The 18,241-nt window shown below is 39.6% G+C and overlaps 2 protein-coding genes and 1 pseudogene across 3 annotated transcripts in view; 1 reads left to right on the top strand and 2 right to left on the bottom strand.

The window, feature by feature from the left end:
- Positions 1 to 18,241, top strand: part of LOC145497681 (DNA repair protein RAD50-like) — a 38,464-nt pseudogene that overhangs the window by 9,565 nt on the left and 10,658 nt on the right. Inside the window, exons 11-19 of the transcript XR_014050707.1 lie at positions 682 to 795; positions 1,073 to 1,168; positions 1,759 to 1,906; positions 2,299 to 2,356; positions 2,686 to 2,782; positions 3,119 to 3,214; positions 3,523 to 3,552; positions 4,144 to 4,223; positions 5,262 to 5,320. The product of XR_014050707.1 is annotated as a DNA repair protein RAD50-like (transcript). The remainder of the gene's footprint in view (positions 1 to 681; positions 796 to 1,072; positions 1,169 to 1,758; positions 1,907 to 2,298; positions 2,357 to 2,685; positions 2,783 to 3,118; positions 3,215 to 3,522; positions 3,553 to 4,143; positions 4,224 to 5,261; positions 5,321 to 18,241) is intronic.
- On the bottom strand, positions 7,808 to 11,465 carry LOC145495219 (uncharacterized). Its single transcript, XM_081474810.1, has one exon. The coding sequence runs from the start codon at positions 9,755 to 9,757 to the stop codon at positions 8,618 to 8,620; it is 1,140 nt and encodes a 379-aa protein (XP_081330936.1). The 5' UTR covers positions 9,758 to 11,465; the 3' UTR covers positions 7,808 to 8,617.
- LOC145495233 (uncharacterized) lies at positions 13,417 to 15,521 on the bottom strand. The gene has a single exon (XM_081474832.1). The coding sequence runs from the start codon at positions 15,120 to 15,122 to the stop codon at positions 14,151 to 14,153; it is 972 nt and encodes a 323-aa protein (XP_081330958.1). The 5' UTR covers positions 15,123 to 15,521; the 3' UTR covers positions 13,417 to 14,150.

The raw sequence follows: 18,241 nt of genomic DNA on the forward strand, positions 1-18,241 counted from the left end.
ACTGTCTGTTTTGACTTTCTAAAACTTGGTGAAGTAATCTTTCTCTGTGATAAAAAAGAAAATTTAGTTAGGTCCCAAAACGGAAGAAGAGCTAATTTCTTCTTACAAAGCCAACACAGTGAGCAGTTGTCGGGTAACGAGACCTGTAAAATCATCAACTAAAGGATGGTTTTGATGTTCAACCAAATTCTCTAATCTAACATTAAACGAACTTTATGGTAACCAATAAGGAGAATTGAAACTTTAATCCTGGTACGAAAAGAGTTAGAGGCTCTTTTGAGCTCACGATCGGATGACTACATGTATAAACAACTTGTTGTCGATGGATGTACATGTATGGTAACCTAAAAATATTATACTACCAGCCAGCCTGTTAACGATTAAGCCAATCCAGGATTAGGATGAATTTTGATTTCGTTTTTGAACTCTTCAACGATGTTTTCTGTTTACAATTTCCTCCCTCCCCCCAGTTTTGACGTGGACTAATCTCAAACCCCGCGAAACATTAGCGATGGAGAACAATTTTACATATACAGCTGTAAATCAATTTTTGAGCAACCCGTCATGGGTTGTAAAGCAACAGTATCCCCAGTATCCCATAATCAGAAGTTGAAATTAAATTTATTTTCCCTTCTACGTCAAGAAAAAAAAAATCATTAATTTTGTTTTTTCCTTCAACAGCTGAGGACTAAGATTCGAACTCTGCCCGAGAAAAGAGTATCCAATGAGAGGAATCTTTCCAATGAACAAAAACGCTATGACCGCATTCTTGAACTCGCCCCAGCTAAGGAAACTGTGAGTATTTTTAGCTTTTTGTTTGGTGGGAGTCTTGAAAGTGGTCAGTGAGAGCAGGGAATTTTAAAACATACCTTGCTGTACTATTGTATAGTCTGGCCGACCGAGTAGTGAAGGGAAAAAAGTAAAGAGGCAACTGGTCTTCCTCCCGTTCGTTGGCATTCCTGAGACGTTTTGATTGTTTACAGAATCTCCAAGTAGCACAGCAGTGCTAAATACACTGACTCTCAAACAGAGTGATTTATTTATTTATTTTTGTCTTTATCTATTTTTCTAGTTAGAATCTCTCGAGAACATTGAAATTCCTGACGTTAAAATCAAATTGGAAGAGATAGAAAGAGAAGTGCAAAGAATTGAAGAGGAAATTACTGAGGTACGTCATGTAACAACACTGAACAACACTAAACAGAGAGAATATTGATGGGAGACCCGGCATGTCATCTATTGCTAGAAAATGCAAGCTCTAGGTTTGGTGTGGATTATATCATTGCTGCATCAAGATGAAAGAAATAAGGAGTTACACAATGGATTTAATCGCTCAGACCTCGTTAAGTGATTTTCATAGACGCCATTATTGAGCCGATAAACCAGATGAAAGAATATGTATGAGACATAAGAAATATTTCTCGTCTACAAAAGAAGTGGTTTGAAAGTCTTATTTATAATCGCTCAGTTTGTAGTGATTTGCATGTATGTATAACAATTCAAGAAAACTACGTTCCCCATGTACCAAGAATTCATCAGCTACAATTGTTACCAAAAGACAACTTGAGAAAGTGACTTTCAAAAGCTGATGCATGAAGCCAATCACTCTGACTATAGAACATATGATAGCAATTATGAATCTACCTGTGTTTAATTAGCAGAGAATTCATTTGCAACAGCAAGACGGCGAAGGTTGACAATAGCCTTGACTAAGATGATCAGTAATTGGCTTAACTTTGTAAGTCTGTTTCTCTTCAGCTTGAAGACCTTCAAAGCATAACTGAAAGTGAGGAACAGAGTGCTCGACAAATGGAGCCAGACATCCGTATGTTGGACAAGTACAAGATAGAGCTAAAGGAAATGGACAGGAATATATCTTTGCTGCAGTCCAAGCTACATGGAGTTGGTTAGTCGTGTTTTTCTAATGCACTATGCTGGGGTTTTATTAACATTTTCAGCAGGAAGGCAATTGGTTTTCACAGTATCAGAAAACCTTTCCTCTAGATGGTCAAACCAGGCAGGCAAAACACAGCCCTTCCCCGGCCCTTATTGAAACTCGACTATGATCACCGTTCCAACTACTGTAGTGTAATGGTGTTCTTTGCATCTATCGATTTTCACTTCATTCATTACCAAGGTGACAAGTCCCGTTAATTGATAACCGGATCAGTTCAGGAAATGCGTTTCAAAGCTGTCAACTGGGATTCCATCGTTTTCGATGACTTTCTCTTTCACATAAGAACGCCTTCTATTTAGCAGTGTAGTTTTTAACCATATGTTAACTACATTTCTCTGTAGCTCCTGGCCGCACCATGCAGTCGGTGTCTAACGAAATCGCGGACAGACAAGATCGATCGTAAGTATCGATAGGAATAACTTGCAACGAGTTCCCTATCCCTGAACGATAGGCACTGGGAACAAGGTTGGCGCTTGAGTCTTCTCCCCTTGTTACCAATATCTGATGTGAGTTTTTCTTGATCACTTGGTTTTACGTTTTATGTTTTATGTTGTAACCGCAAAGTGTCATCACATGGTTTTAGTGAGAGGCCTAGTATTGTTTCTAGCCGATAATTAGAGCTACCGCGCTAACTTCATTGGAATTCAAACCAAATTAGTTTTCGTTGTGAAGTCAACTCTCTTGCACCTGAGTTTCTTCATCTTTTTACTTTGATTTTTAACTGTCAGGGACAACAACGTTGACAGAAAAAGATCACAGCTGAGCCAACTACAACGGCAGCTTAGTGAGCTCGAAAGTAACGTACATGATCTCAAGTCACACAAGGTAAATGATTCGCAAAGAATCCTTCGTAGGAAAAAAAGATGGCGGCTGTATATTTTACCGCAGTACCATGCGAACCTAACACAGCCCATAAGGCACAAGGAAATCCATATTTTTGCAGTGTTTGTCCCTCTACTAACGACATTGTGTATACAAGATTTGAAGACTATAATGTAGAACATTTCTGTACGTTTTTTATGAGCCTTGTTAAGGCTAAGAATTATGGGTAAATGTACCAGTCGCCATTGTTATTTTTTTTCCGCAGAGGATTCCGGTTGTCAATTTGATATTCAGTAATCCAATCTGATTTACTTGCTGTTTAATTTTGAATTCTTCCAGCTACGCCTAAAAGCTCAATTACAGACGAGAACGCACTTGGAGCAACAGAAAGCCGAACTCACCGCAAACAACAGTGCCTTTACAAGAGAGATTAAGGTTAGTTACAGATCTCAAAAATAGGTCCGCGTTGCGTGCATGTAGGTACTGGAACTTTAACACATGAAGACATGAATAACAATCAAAAGGATAGCAAGTTATTGTGGACAGTGGTGGCCAGTGATACGAGAACATAAACTCCTTCCTTTCTCCTAGCCCCAGTAAAGTGGTTGCATTGTTGAAAGAAGAAGTTAGTTATCAATAGTGTTTAAACTGTGGCTGTAATTTTTATCTTTTCAAAATTTACCCGTACTGAGACAAGTTTAATAAGCTATTGATTTCTTCATATACTTTTGATTCTGTTACAGGAAGCCGAGACTGAACTAACTCCTATTGCTGTGAGTAGAGATTTTCATTTTCTCCTTGCAGCTTTTAGTCTAGACATTCTGTTCTCATTTGTTACTTTCTGCTAGAAATTTTAATGGCAAAAATAGAAGGGTCTGACTGAATTACTGGTAACTAAGGCCTCGTAGTAAGTTCCAAATGGAATAAACGCAAATCCCAAATGAAAGGTTAACACGTTTTCTCCTTTGCTTACCGTTTCACTTGTCTGACGACGGAGGGCACCAGTTTCCCTAGAAAATATTTTTGAATGTGATTATGTTCTTTTCGGTGCGTGGAACTTTTCACCAGGTTGATGCGTGTTTTAGTGTTTTTTAGTGTCCCAAAGTTTTAGTCCCAAAGTTTACTACGTGGTGCTAAAGGAGGTTAAACGGCCATATTACAACCTTGCAAGGTAAATAGGTGTAGCAACGAGAAATGGTACGGCCATCATGGCTTACGATAGAGTTGAGAAAAGAGGTAGACCTGGACACGGACTTTGTTTTGTACCACAAAGACATTTGATCCTGTGTGAAAGCTGCTACACACTTGCATATCCTGGAACATGTGAACAGTTTAACTAGTTTCATGACCTTGCTTTCTTTCAGGCTGAACTTGAAGAACTTCAGGCTGAGAAGCAGGGCGTTGTCAGTCAGAAGGAAGGTGGGAAGATGGGAATCGCAAGTTGGTTAGTGCAGATTTTTTTGTTTGTTTAATAGGTAACACTTATTCACCGAAGTGGAAGTAAATATCTACCACTTTTACCGAGACTGATTTGAATCTGCCACACAAGCTGAATGATTATCGGACCTACAAATGACTTTATTTCTGATAATAAACCGACGAATGGTCGGAAATTTCGAAATCTCTGCTCAGAGGTTAATAGTGCTCTGCTCATCACCTCCAAGTTAACCAATTTAAAACGCGTGGAAAGCACTATTCTCACACACCGCCGGGAGCCATGCCAAGCCGAACCACCCAGCCTGACCTTTATTAACATAAGAACATAATAGTCTCACAATGACACAAAAAAGTGTCTAGAGAATAATTTCACCTCAACTTAACAAATTCTACAAGTACTTCACGCGTGGGTAGGTGGGGCATGTCAGGCAATGGTAGATGACAAAACAAAAACTGAAACCTTACACAAGCTACGTGACCTAACCCCCCCCCCCCCCCCCCCCGCACACCTCTACCCAGACTCCCAGCCGTGTGTGAGAAAAACGTTTTCCGCTTTCGTTCCTCGGTCAATGGAAAACCACACTTCTATGGCCTTTACGGTATCACCTCCAGATGAAAGGTTTTCACATGACGTCTTAGCGGACAAGTGAGCTGTTCTCAAACAATGGAATTTTCCAATGTAAAAAATGTGCTATTATTATGGAACACAATATGGCCGGCGTGAACTTAAATTGATAAATTAGTTATTATGTTTTACGGTGGAAAAAAGGGAAGACCACTTTTTGCGGTCGCTCCTCCATGGCCTTTCTTCTGTGTGATCAAAATTTAGGTTCTTTTTTTTTGTAAATGTTACAGGACATCAGTCAACTTCCGGTGATGCTGTGTTGCTCTTGTTTGTTTGTTTCTTTAAATACATATTGCCCACTTGGGACAAGAGCGAAACCTCTCCAACCTTGTCTATCTCTACGCTTTTCTAAGGGGCTCTACCTGTACTGTTATTGAAATTCAAAACATTTTTATATCAGTTATTTTATTGTTTTCACAGCTTAACGAAATAAGGACGAGTGGAGACAAAGTGCATGAAAAAACCGCTGAAATAAGACGGTAAGTCAAGTGTGCAACACCTTTATTAAACGAAATTTGCGTATTAAGGGTAATGTCTTCATGACTCATCAAGTTACCAGAAATACCGTCAAGAGACGACAGTTACTAAAGACAATGAATGTTTCAGGATGCTGTGACACAAGCTACTTAACCCCAAACTCCAAGGAGAGTCGAAATAAGACCTTCCCAGCCGCGTTCAGACACTCAGTGCTACACACTGTAGTTTTATTTACCTTTTACAAGTTTAGGGTGTGAACGCTGTAAGACAAGTTCGAACTTATGGTTATTGAACGTGACAAGGGTTGCGTCTTGGGGCCGACACAACAAGTTAACGTCCTGTTTAGAACTCGACCGAAGAGCTATCTTGACATGGGACGGGTGCTTATAAATATGACAAGAAATTATCCACACATTGTCATTCTTGTAACTCGTTCAGAGAAACCGGCTAACGTATAACACATTCACTATTTACACAGCTAACAGACAGATATGTTGCGAAGTTAAAGTCTAGTTTTATAGTTTAGGTGTGAACAAGCATTTTTTTTCTCTCCCAAAACGTCAATTTTCGGAGTGTTACGCCTTAGACTGTTCGTTTTCAGTTCGGCTATTCTGTTTCTCGCTGTACCGGTGAAATGTTCCCAGCTGCATCGAGGGTGCGTCGTCTACTAGACTACTTCTCTCTGGCCTTGTTTTTATGACAATTACAAAGATCAGCAACACAAAACTAAACTCATAGCTTCTTAGAAGGAATGAAACACCAAACCTGATCCAGATGGAGTTCTTGTTGAATTCTAAACCTCTTATAGCACCGAAATCACCAGCAGACACACACATAACCAGCATTAAAGAAATTGCAGTAACCACAGATGAAGTAAAGGCCAGTAGCACAATATTCTTGAGTCTTTCTTGTCTGCGAGAATTATCCGTCTGTCGCGAAGATCTCAAGTTACGCGAAATTCTAAAACCGGCCACCGCGTATCCGACAGAAATCAATGTCCCCCAAATATACAGGGTCAGATCTGAAATAAAACGCCAGAATTTCCTGTCTGCGAATACAACCAGAAAGATAAACGTAGCTAGGATTATCGTGAAGGCAGCTGTAATCGAGAGCAGTACCCAGACGTTTTGAAGTCGAGGAGACGCAAGTGTAATCTTGGTTGTCTCGAGTAGAATTAACAGCAGTATGCTATAGGCGGACAAGTTAAACGCTAGTGAAAAGCTATAGAGCATCACGGCAGTACCATAACGTGTCTTGCTAATCTCGTGTAACAAGAAAGGGGACCATAAGAAAACGACCGTTTTAAGAACAGCGGCGATAAAGAGTTGCGCTGTCGTAAATCGCCAATGATTGCTTTTACTTGAAGTCCTTGCTCTTTGGCGGACAAGGAGAAGTAACACGTCTAGGATGCTAAAAACTAAATATAATAAAAGCTAGATTGAATATTGTTGTTGTACTAAGAAATATCCTTTCTGGAGATGTATGGATTGTTATTACCTGTATTAAGAGTAAATGTCAGTAAAAATCAAAGATTATCGAAAAAATCGCGGACACGGCCAAAAATCGATTTGGCTCATTTTTTGCTTGTAGGTAGCCTTATATAGGAAACAAACGGAAATGGGGTTAGATGTTTGAAATATGCACTTTAACGGGAATAAACCGTTAAAAACTTTCGGCGGGTCAATTGCTCAAATTTCACCAAGCGCGATCCTGAAATTAGGCACTTTTCGGGCAGTTGTCATACGAACAAAAATGTGACAGAAGGACTTTTCTAGCTATAGAAATATAGAGTTGGACTTGCTTAATCAAGACAAAGTGATAGTTTTTGTCTCGTGTTATTCCTGTAGGAGCTACGTCTCTGTTAAGAGACGATATCTTCGGCCTTTTGAAATTAAGGCAAAGGTGGCCTAGAATAGCTTGGCAAATAATACATGTGGTAGTGTCTCAAAGTTTACAATAACACTACCAAGAAGCCTTGAAAGATAGTTCTTTACGATTTGGGTTTTATTTCTTTGGGACCTTTGACAGTCAAAAGATGACCACCGGCCGTAATTCGGTCAAATACTATGACGCCATAATGAGATGCATAATAACAAAATTAAACGCGTTGTACACAAATAACTGTTTTGGTCAGTTATATCTTCACTGGCCGTTGAAATGACTAGAAACATATTAAAATGTCTATAACTACACTTGATTTTCATATACTGTGACAGGAGAAACAAATTTTGACTTTTCCTACCCTGTGAATCGCGCCATAATTCTGCATAATTCTGCACACAACAGGTTGAACATTTGAATTGCACACAACAGGTTAAATTTGCCACACGGCCGTTAGTTTACGTTTACTTCGCATCCAGTGAACATGAATTCGAGCATTTGCATCCCTTCTGCGCCTTCTGCACTCGCCAGTTTCGAAGATACTGAAAATCGTCAACACAAATTGGAGGAGATGCCACCAGCAGCGGCGAGCTCGAGTGACTGAAATATGTAGAACTCTGCTGTCACGCAACGCCCTCTTAAAAATTATATACGCACCGCCTTTTATAATCAGCGGATCAGTTATTCGTGAAACGTACAGGGCTCAGTTACTTGGAAGTGCAGGTACACTCCTGGACTAATTGTGTGAGTCGTGCGATGTATGGCTTTTTCCTCTTCTGAGGTGAAATGTCAGAAATATCCAGCCCAAGGTCGATGCACATGTCTCTTAGCCTATCCACTCTTAAAGTTGTGAGTGTACGTTTTTGTACAAATTCGCAGATGTTAAGATCGAAAGATACAATCGGATGCTGAATAGCCACACCTCTCATCACATTCGCACACACAGCAGACAGATGACTCTCAGCCTCGGCGGAAATTTCGTCCTCGTCGGCACTCTCCATGGCCACTTCTGAGACTTCACTGGCTTTTGCTTCGTTACCGGCGGCTGTAACTTCTAATCGCTTCTTTGCTGAAAGACGGCTAAAGAAGCCACTAATCTGCTGCGACGTGAGGACTTCATCAGGTTGAAATCGGCGTTCCCCCGCTTGGTCTCTTGCTAAGCTCACTGCTTTCGAAACTTCCTGTGGATCGCTTTTCCGTCCACTTTGCTCCCCTTTTTGAAATTGGTCAGTTAAGAATTCGGTCTGTTTCTTTGTAAAACGCACTTTTTTCTTAATTGTCTTCAGGGTCCAACCCATTGGAAGAGGCAGCAAGGCGTCACTCTTTGCTTGGACAGTAACTTGAACGCTTGGAATTTGACTGCATCCCTCCGTCAGCTTGGAAGAATATTCTCTTTTAGCTCTATCGTAGAGAGTTTCCTATTCGAGCATCATTTGGTGTTTTCCAGTATCTAGGTGTGTCTGGAGGTTTGCAAAGCGACTGTATGCTTTTACACATCCATCCTCTGGACACGGGAAAAGCATGTCGTCTGGCTTATTTTGACCAATACTGCTTCGATCTTGGTTTTTGTTTTCAGTTGAGAAATCTGCTTTGACAGAGCTTTTCTTGATATGTCGGTGTCTCACAATCTTGAACGGCGGTGCGCCACTTACATTCTGCGATGGGGGTTCTAGGATATCCAATTTTTCGGGCTGCTTCATGACTCCTTCGAACTTTGCCCATGGCACTACTTTACCGGAACCCACATTGAATGCTCTCCACACTCGTACGCCAGTTTCATCGTACTCAAAATTCTTGAGTAAGCTTATGCCATCCCATTTGATATTAAAGGTGCTTGACGGCTTGGCAGCAACATAGCTTGTTTTCACTCCTGTGGTTCCTTGGCCAGATTCAATGGCTGTTTTGAGCTGTAAAGCGTTGATGACATCATTGCCTTCGTTTACGTACCTTCCAACGTCTCCTTTGATTGTTGCTGCTTTGCGATCACATACCCCCTTTCCACCTTGAGGGTCCGAGAAGTCGTTTCTTACAACAGCCACTCCTACGGCATCGCCGGCCAGCTTAGCTGAGATGATTGAATTTCCGCTGTGATAACAACCAGCGTTATCTTGTTTGTAATAAGCCATTTCCAGGTCTGGAATTTCCTTTTTCAGGGTAGTGAGGCAGTCAAGCATTATCGAAGCCACAGTCACACTGTCTTGGGCGCAGCTTTGAAATACGTGAACAGGTGTTTGCGATTCAAAGTGCTCAGAACACTCTGACCGTCTTATGGCAACGCTAATGTGCCATGGCAATCCTCGCTTCGCAAACCAGTCTGACTGTGCCTCTCGATATTTTCGGGGCATATATTTCATTGCCCAGTCCTGGACTAACAGCACCGATCGGCTGTCGAGTTTGGCTAAAACTGAATGCTTCGCCTCAGCTTGGTGGACTGAACTTAGCTGATGGGCTTTCCAGCTAGTGATATCATCCCTTGCCTGTTTGATAGTATGCAGCATGTCAGCTTGATCTTCTGCTGACGAGAGCGCAATTGAACACTCATGTTCTATGGTACGCATGACTTCCTCTAACTCATAACACTGCACACATGACTCATTGTGGAGGTGGTCGCAGGAGCCCCGAAATTCTGCATTGCTTGGATCACTTAGCGCATAAATTCGACAATGATCGGGAACCTCTGAGGCCTCCACTGCATGTACCTAAAAAAAAAAGTAAAATGACAACCGCGTGATTCAGTGCATATTTGCAAAGCAACGCATGCGCATAGACATTTCAGAAAGATTACTTAACCGATTCTCAAATGGACGGGCTTCACGAAAATCCCGCTTCTTGCTAAGATAAGTTCTATCTCTGTCTCAACACCTGAAAACTGTAAAAAACGCTTGTGGCTTCTGATATCCTTGCTGCGCGATGACAGCGATACTGTCTGAGTGGACGGATGCCTTGCGCGTTCCTCTGCACCACAAACGCCACCAACGATATCAAGGAAAGAGCAAGACATTTTTTTTCTGCTGGAGTTTAAGCAACCGTTATCTTTATTACTTTCACCGACGATTATTACGCTTTTGCTTTTTGTTTACTTTCGTTAACTGGTTACATTTGTTTCCCGTGGGAAAATTGAATCGTTATTTTCGTTCCATAAAGTTTCCACTGTACGTTTTAAATTTGTGACATTTTGTAAAGTCTGTTTCTTTGCTGTATCTTTTTTGTTCATAACGGCAATATATTTGTTTAGATTTTATTCGTGAGGCAGAATGTACTGTTAGTTGATCTCGTTACGTGACAGATTATCACATGTCACGCAGTCGACACGCAGACAGGAACCTGTGCAAATCACTAGCGGTACCTGCCGTGTTGTACAGGATCTTTCGTGTGTGGGACGTCAAAAAAGCCGAAATTAGGATCAAAGTAGACTAAACGAAACTGGCTGGCGACACGCTATAGAAAATGACGACAACAAGTAACTTTTAAAGTTTACTCATCACCGGCTCAGTGGCTTCAATGAGTTCGCCGGTCGGCCCCCTTTACACCAACTTGCAGAGGACAGTATTTCGAAAGTATCTTCCAAGCAGCATAATAAGAGCCTATAAAAGATTTCTAAGGTAAGGAACTATTGATGTCAAAGCAAACATAACAAGCTAAGTGCGGCTGCGACTCAAACAATGCTTTGCTTGTGTCACTGCAATGTTGATGTTGTTCATTTCAATATGGCGCCATTTGCAATTTTACCGAAGTTTGGTTGGTTGGTATATTGAAACAGTAGAAGATACCAGAAAAATGAAACGATGAATTTGAAGACCTACCTCATAAGCCCTCGTGATAGTATTGCTGGAAATTTTGAGACACTACCACATGCATTTTTGCCACAATATATTAGGCCGGGTTTGACGTGAACTAAAAATGGCGAAGACGTCCTCTGGTAATTAACCCGTGGTTTCATCAGGAAGGACACGATACAAAAAATATCAGTATATCTTGGTAAAGGAAGGCCAACTGTATATATTTATAACTAGAGAATTCCTGCTGTCGCATTTTAGTTCATCTAAGGACGGCCTGAAAACTACATAATTTCGAGCTCGCACGCACTCATTTTCGATCATGCAATTCATAACGGTTTATTCCCGTCAAAATGAATATTTACACAAACTAACCTCATTTCACTTTAGCTAGTACCTATAGCTACCTGTAGACAAAAAATGGAACGAAACGAATTTTTGACCATGTCCGCGATTTTTTAATTTTTCTTTGATTTTTAGAGACATCCACTCTTAAGTCGTTTGTGTTCAATTGTTCTTATTTATTGTTCTCAGTTAACAGGTATTTGAAATTGATTTTTGTTTTTGGTAGCACTTTTTATTCACCGATAAGTCAAACTGAGTGCCTTTTACGAACGGAGAAGCTTTTACTGGAGGAAAAATGGTGTAAATCCCCCCAAACAAACCATTGGCTACACTACCCAACTTACTGGGTAGAAAATTTGCTGTGAACCTTTTTTTGTGAAACTAGTGAAATCGGCCATTCGGTTTTAACGAAACAACATCAACAACAAAAAATCAATTTAGCTTACTGAAAGGTAGGCTTAGGGCTTTTATTTGCATTGTGGAATTAAATTTACTTTCGAATCAAACAACCCACCACAAATATGGGAGAGTAATTTTTTTTATTTCTTTTCAAGTGTTTTAATTAGATATTAAAAACCAGGTGTTTTCAAATTCTTTATCAACACCCATACCTCTTCACCTCGGAGTCGGACGATAGAAATTTGCTTTTTAATTAGTTTGTTCAACAAATAGGACCTTTTATTACTGAGGATGTTAGGTTTTCAATTGCTAATTCAATAACCATGAAAAGAAGGTCAATGAATATTTAAACGTTATATTAACTAGAAGGCCACATGGGCGTTTGTGGTTTAACTAAGTATGCCAGGTTTTATTTACTTAAATGTCTTGTAATGGAACAATTGAAGGACTCGGGAACGACTTTTGTAAAAGTTTGCAAGAGCGAATTTTTGTTTTCGCTCCTATGGCGTAGGGACAAAGTAATAGACGTGTGAAGAAAGCCGTGATCCACCGCTGGCATTAATGTAAAGTCTTGAAAATTAGTATCATTCTGTTATTTTTCTATAATCTACGTTATGATTACAATATGTATTGGTCGAATGGATACGATTTAACTTCTTCAGTATAAAAGAATAGTAAGACAATTATTGTATGCCAACAGGTTGTGAAGTGAATAAAGACGATTATATGACGAGATTTAACTGAGTTTATTAAAACCGAGGCAAGAAAACAACCCTGATTAAGTGCTCTGTTGCTTAAATATACCTAAGAATCTTTCATTGCAAGAGCCTGGAGGCCGAGAAAGACCAAAACTTGACCAGGCTGAAATTTGGGTGAAAGATTATTTTATTTTGAAGGGGATGGCACATATATGAACAGTACGAGTCAACCTTTGTTCAAAACCAACCTGGAAACCTGATAATGAAGCCAGTGGACATGTGTGTTTCGGAGTGATTCTCTGCACTGAGTAATCCTTTACTGTTAAATGTTAACAACCTGTATAACCTATATATTAATATATATGAAACAATTACTCGATTCTAATTGGCTGAGAGCAGTGCAGTTCAAATGAAACATCAGTGCAAAAAGTGTAACACCAGTGCAAATTACACATCGTAATTCTAGATTATGATTGGCTGAGAGAAAATAGGAAATCAATGATATGACGTAAAATGCTGACGAAAATTTAGTGCGGAAACTTTGAAAAAGGTTTTGCCGAATGAGAAAAACTGGTTTCAAGAAAGATCTTCCGGCTCCACGCGAATTTTTTCATGTTTATATTAAGAAGTAATCATACGGTTTTTCTTGTTCAATTTGGTTGAATTTTTGAGTTTTTCAAAAAAAAGCTCACTCTTTCAAATTAATTCCAAATTGAACTCGCAACCGTATGATTACCTATACTAACAACCTGCACAGATTGCGTAAACGCCATAGTTACGTCGGGGTCATTGTTTTTTCTTTATTTGTTCAGGGAAGATTTGTACTTGGGTGAGTACTTACTCACTGAAATCGATGTTTCTTTTGTTATATGTAGCAAATTTAGAGATCCGCTATGTAATTGTCTTTAAACTGTAAACAAATCGATTTAAATAAAGTGTATCATCTATTTACATATAGGGTGTATATAATTTTATGACCTGTAATATCTTCCTCTTTTCGTTAAGTGGTACTGTATATGAGTTATGCATAACCAAAAATTAATATGAAACATGAATTTACCCGGAAGTTGGAAGTCGTTCCAGTGCTCATAGCATTCGTAATATTCTCCGTTAGTATAAATCTACTAGCGTTCTATCACAAATGCCGTTTTCTGATTGGCTACGCCACTCTATCTATTCTGTGTTAGGTAGTGAGTAGCGTAGCATTGTGCCCTTGTTAACAACATGACGGCCGCTTCTTGGCGTTTTCGAAGTGTCTGTGAAGAGGATTTAGACAAAGTTTTGAACGACTAATAGATTTATACTAAAACAATTAGATTATTCGCTCTCGATTTCTATGCGTGATAGTTGACGAGGGCTCAGCCCTCGTCAACTATCACGCGATAGAAATCTCGAGCTCATAATCTTATTGTTAAATATAATCATGTTTTTGCATTATTTTACTAAAAATATGCATCTTACCAAGCGTTCTGATTAAAGAAAATACAATATTTACAGAGGAAGCCACATCAGCCGTGCTGGTTTTCATGCCGGTTCTCTACCTTGTAAAAAGATTGGCGTTACGCGTAAATGCTTTTTATTCCAGATTTCCTGTATCCATTTACTTGGATAATAAACGTTTTCTACTGTAATAGTGTTATTCATTATTTCAATGCCAGATAGAGATCCACTGGTGTCCAAGCAATAGTTTCGACCCTTTTTTTGTAGGTTAAGGTGACATATAGGGAAGTGTATCACAATTGGATCTTTTCGTAGTTTTTCTCTGTCGGTGTTTCCTCCACGAATGTCCCTAGCTGTACATTTGGAGCGTCATCCACGGAACCTTTTCCAGACTTTGTTCGAATGACAACTCCAAAGATCAAAAGCACAATCACAAGCTCGTAGCCCTTTAGCAGAAACATAATTACATACTTTCTCCAGTTGAATGTCTCGGCAGACATCTTTAAACGTTTGAAGATACCGTACTGGGCAGCAGCTAAACAGACAGTCAGAATTAACATCGCTGCAGTAATAAACGGTGCAAGGAGGACTAGTATTGTAATGTTTTTCAGTCTTCGTTCCCCTGAAGATTTTCCAATCTCTCGCGAGGACTGCAGGTTCCTCCACATTCTGCGCCCTGCCACAACGTAGCCAATGCAGATCAGTGTTCCCCAGGTAGAGAGAGCCAGATATGATAGAAAGTACCAAAACTTCCTGTTTGCGTATAAAACCAGCAGGTTAAAAGTCAGCATAACAAACGTTAGTACGGCTGTGACGGCGAGCAACACCCAAATGTTTTGAAGCCGCGGAGGAGCTAGTGAAGTCTTAGTCGTTTCCAGTAATATGAGAAGGAGAATGCTGAACGCATAGAGAATCAACGCTAAGGAACAGCAGTCTATGAGCAATGCCATTGTGAATACTTCCTTCGATGCTTCGTCCAACAATAAAGGGCTCCAAAGCAGTGCGACTACTTTTAGCGACGCTGCAACAAAAAGCTGGATCGTTGTGAAACGACCGTGAACACTCCGACTGCCAGAAGGCTGCTTGCATTGGCGAACAATGATAGCAAAACAACTCAGCGCGAAAATGCCAAACAATGTCGCGAATGTGTAAGCATAAAAGTCCCAGGCCCAGCGATCATGGCGAAATTTCTTTCCGTTTGCAACTGAAGAAGATAAAATGGACGTTGTGACCGAGTTTAACGTAGAGCTCTCGTTCTGTTGCATGTTGCTGTGGTTGCTGTCTGGTAACACTTTCTCTACTGACTAGTAATATTTACAAACCAGTGCAAGCTGTTTTCTCCTATGTTAAATCGTTTTTGCATACAGATGTCTCGATTCCATTGTTTCGAGACCGCAGTCGAGTTTTGTGTATCTTTCTTTTCTTGTATTGGCCCATATAAGCGGCACATAAATTTTCTTTTTCGCGTCAACAATAGTTCCTTATTAATAAAAGATAAAGGAGCCTAAAAGCACTTGTTATTTGTGGATATAAACGAGATAATTTCGCTCAAACAGCCGCGTTAGAATACGAATCAATAACGAAAGCTTTTTTCTTACAGCATATGCTATACGTCAGTTCTTGCTGTTTGGTTTTCTCTTGTTGGCTGAAACTGTTAAATTAACTTGAATTGTAAATTGCTGTCAGTTGTTTTTTATTAAAGAAAAACATTTGCTGACGGCTATTTATGATGAATTTTTCGTCGAAAGTACCGGTTCTAAACTGAAATGCAAAAATATTTACTATTTTCCTCTAACAATATTTAGTTATGGAAGTGCCAAAAGGCTGATGAGGTAAAAAAATGTATAGAGCACCGGCAAACTTTGGCAGAATTAAGTTCGGCTCAGCGCCGTTCGCAAGGAAAATGTCAGCTAGTAGAAACCAGTTACATTAAACGAATTAAGAGTGCCTGCCTGTAAAAATCAGACAAATTCTTAATTTCGCGGCAAGGGTCGAAAATTCGATTTCGCTCATATTCTTGTGGTAGATAGGCTAGGGCATGACAAAAACTACTGGATAGTTTTTTTGGCAAAATATCCTTTTATTTCAAAGAAATATGCAAATTACCAACTTTCGTTAAAATCGTCATTTGACGCACCATTTTCTTAAGCCAGTTTGAGAGCCTCGCATGCAAAACCACATCATTCTTCCGTCTTTAAAACACTCAAATATTTTTGTCCAATGTTTAAATGTGTACTGGGTTGGTTTTAGGGAATGCTGAGTTGTCTTTTTGGGTGCAAAATAATTAAATTTCGAAGACAGGTATTTCATTCACTTAAAAGTACCTCGTGAATATAATTGATTTTCACCATGTGCGAAACCTTCAAATGGATTAAGCTTCTGATGGTTGAATCGCAGAAGGATGATCTACAGATTCCTGTAAAAATTTCTTTGGGCAAATGATTGTGAGCGACGCGAGAGCTTTTCAAAGTACGTCAAAAATGCAAATATTTGACCATCCGTCGTCAAATTTCAATTTACGGGTTAGACGTATATTTTAGCATGCGCCACATGACTTGACCTATAATAAGTTGAAATAGACACAGGGCTGATAATTTCGAAATGCTCTAACCTCATTTGTTGCAAAAGGCAGGTCCAAAGCCAATTTGACGTGTTTCTAGTCGATCTCTCACCATTCGTCGTACATAAAGCAGAAGTTTGCTTTTGTTTACACAAGGTTAACGTCCGATGTATATCGCCAACTGTCAACCTATTATTCGTCAAATACCATGGATCTGTGACCATCTTTCTGCGCATATGAACATCACTGCATCTAAAATGGCTGAGTCATTTGTAGATAGTTGCTTGCTTTGCACTGCGCCAAAATGATGCGTTTGATCGATTGCTGACCATTGCTGATAAGCGTGTCGGCGCAGCACAATCTTACAGCCGTTATTTGTTCGTCACGCAATGCTGTCACGGCATATGCTGCATATTTTGATCCATTTTGTATAGAGCACTCTCAGGATAAATGAAACAATTTAATCATTGTTCATCTGTTTGTTCATATATATAATAATATGTATATAATCGTATTCTATAGTGTACGTGGCCTCGGTCCAAATCACGTTTGCTGTACGTTTTGATGTTTCAGACAACAGCTGATAAAGCTAGTGCCAGTACTCCCTAGAATTTTAAAAAAAATCGCCATGAAACAAATTATAGATCAATGAAGCAAGAACTAGCTTAAATAAAAATAGGAAATCACAACGTGTCTAATTCATGAGAAAAACAGACTAAATTTAATTAGTAATGCCATGCCATTTTATTTGGCGTATTTTGTTTGCCTAGTGGCGAGGCATCGGTATGTAGCGGTGGTCGAGTAAAAGATATCAACAGGGGCAATGGTAAATTATTCATTCTTCTCATTTCTTAATTTAATCTCTTCCTACTCAACACGATTGTGTGCTCCCAGTGGTTCCCAGCTTTACGGAGCCTTATGTATTAGGATAGAAATTGTCCTGCCCCTACCCCCTAAAATGGGATGACAGTATTGCGTGATGAAAAAGGAACCGCTGCAAGCAAGGATTCAACCCATCAAACCATGATGATCAAACGTAATATTTTGGTGTAGTGCAAAGCAAGCAACTATCTACAAATGACTTACCCGTTTTTGACTTAGATGCAGTGGTAATCATATGTGTCGAAAGAGGGTCACGGATTCATGGTATTCGACCATTAAATAAGTTGACAGTTGGCGATGTACATCGGACGTTATGTAAACAAAAGCAAACTTCTGCTTTAGGTGCGACGAATGGTGAGAGAAACACGTCAAATCGGCTTTGGACCTGGCTTTTACAGTAAATGAGGTTAGAACATCTCGAAATTATCAGCTCTGTGTCTATTTCAACTTATTATAGGTCAAGTCATGTGGCGCATGCTAAAATATACATCTAACCCGTAAATTGAAATTTGACGACGGATGGTCAAATATTTGCATTTTTGACGTACTTTGAAAAGCTCTCGCGTCGCTCACAATCATTTGCCCAAAGAAATTTTTACAGGAATCTGTAGATCATCCTTCTGCGATTCAACCACCAGAAGCTTAATTCATTTGAAGGTTTCGCACATGGTGAAAATCAATTATATTCACGAGGTACTTTTAAGTGAATGAAATACCTGTCTTCGAAATTTAATTATTTTGCACCCAAAAAGACAACTCAGCATTCCCTAAAACCAACCCAGTACACATTTAAACATTGGACAAAAATATTTGAGTGTTTTAAAGACGGAAGAATGATGTGGTTTTGCATGCGAGGCTCTCAAACTGGCTTAAGAAAATGGTGCGTCAAATGACGATTTTAACGAAAGTTGGTAATTTGCATATTTCTTTGAAATAAAAGGA

Source organism: Orbicella franksi, chromosome 1, assembly GCF_964199315.1.
Source record: "Orbicella franksi chromosome 1, jaOrbFran1.1, whole genome shotgun sequence".
In the NCBI taxonomy this organism is placed as follows: domain Eukaryota; kingdom Metazoa; phylum Cnidaria; class Anthozoa; order Scleractinia; family Merulinidae; genus Orbicella; species Orbicella franksi.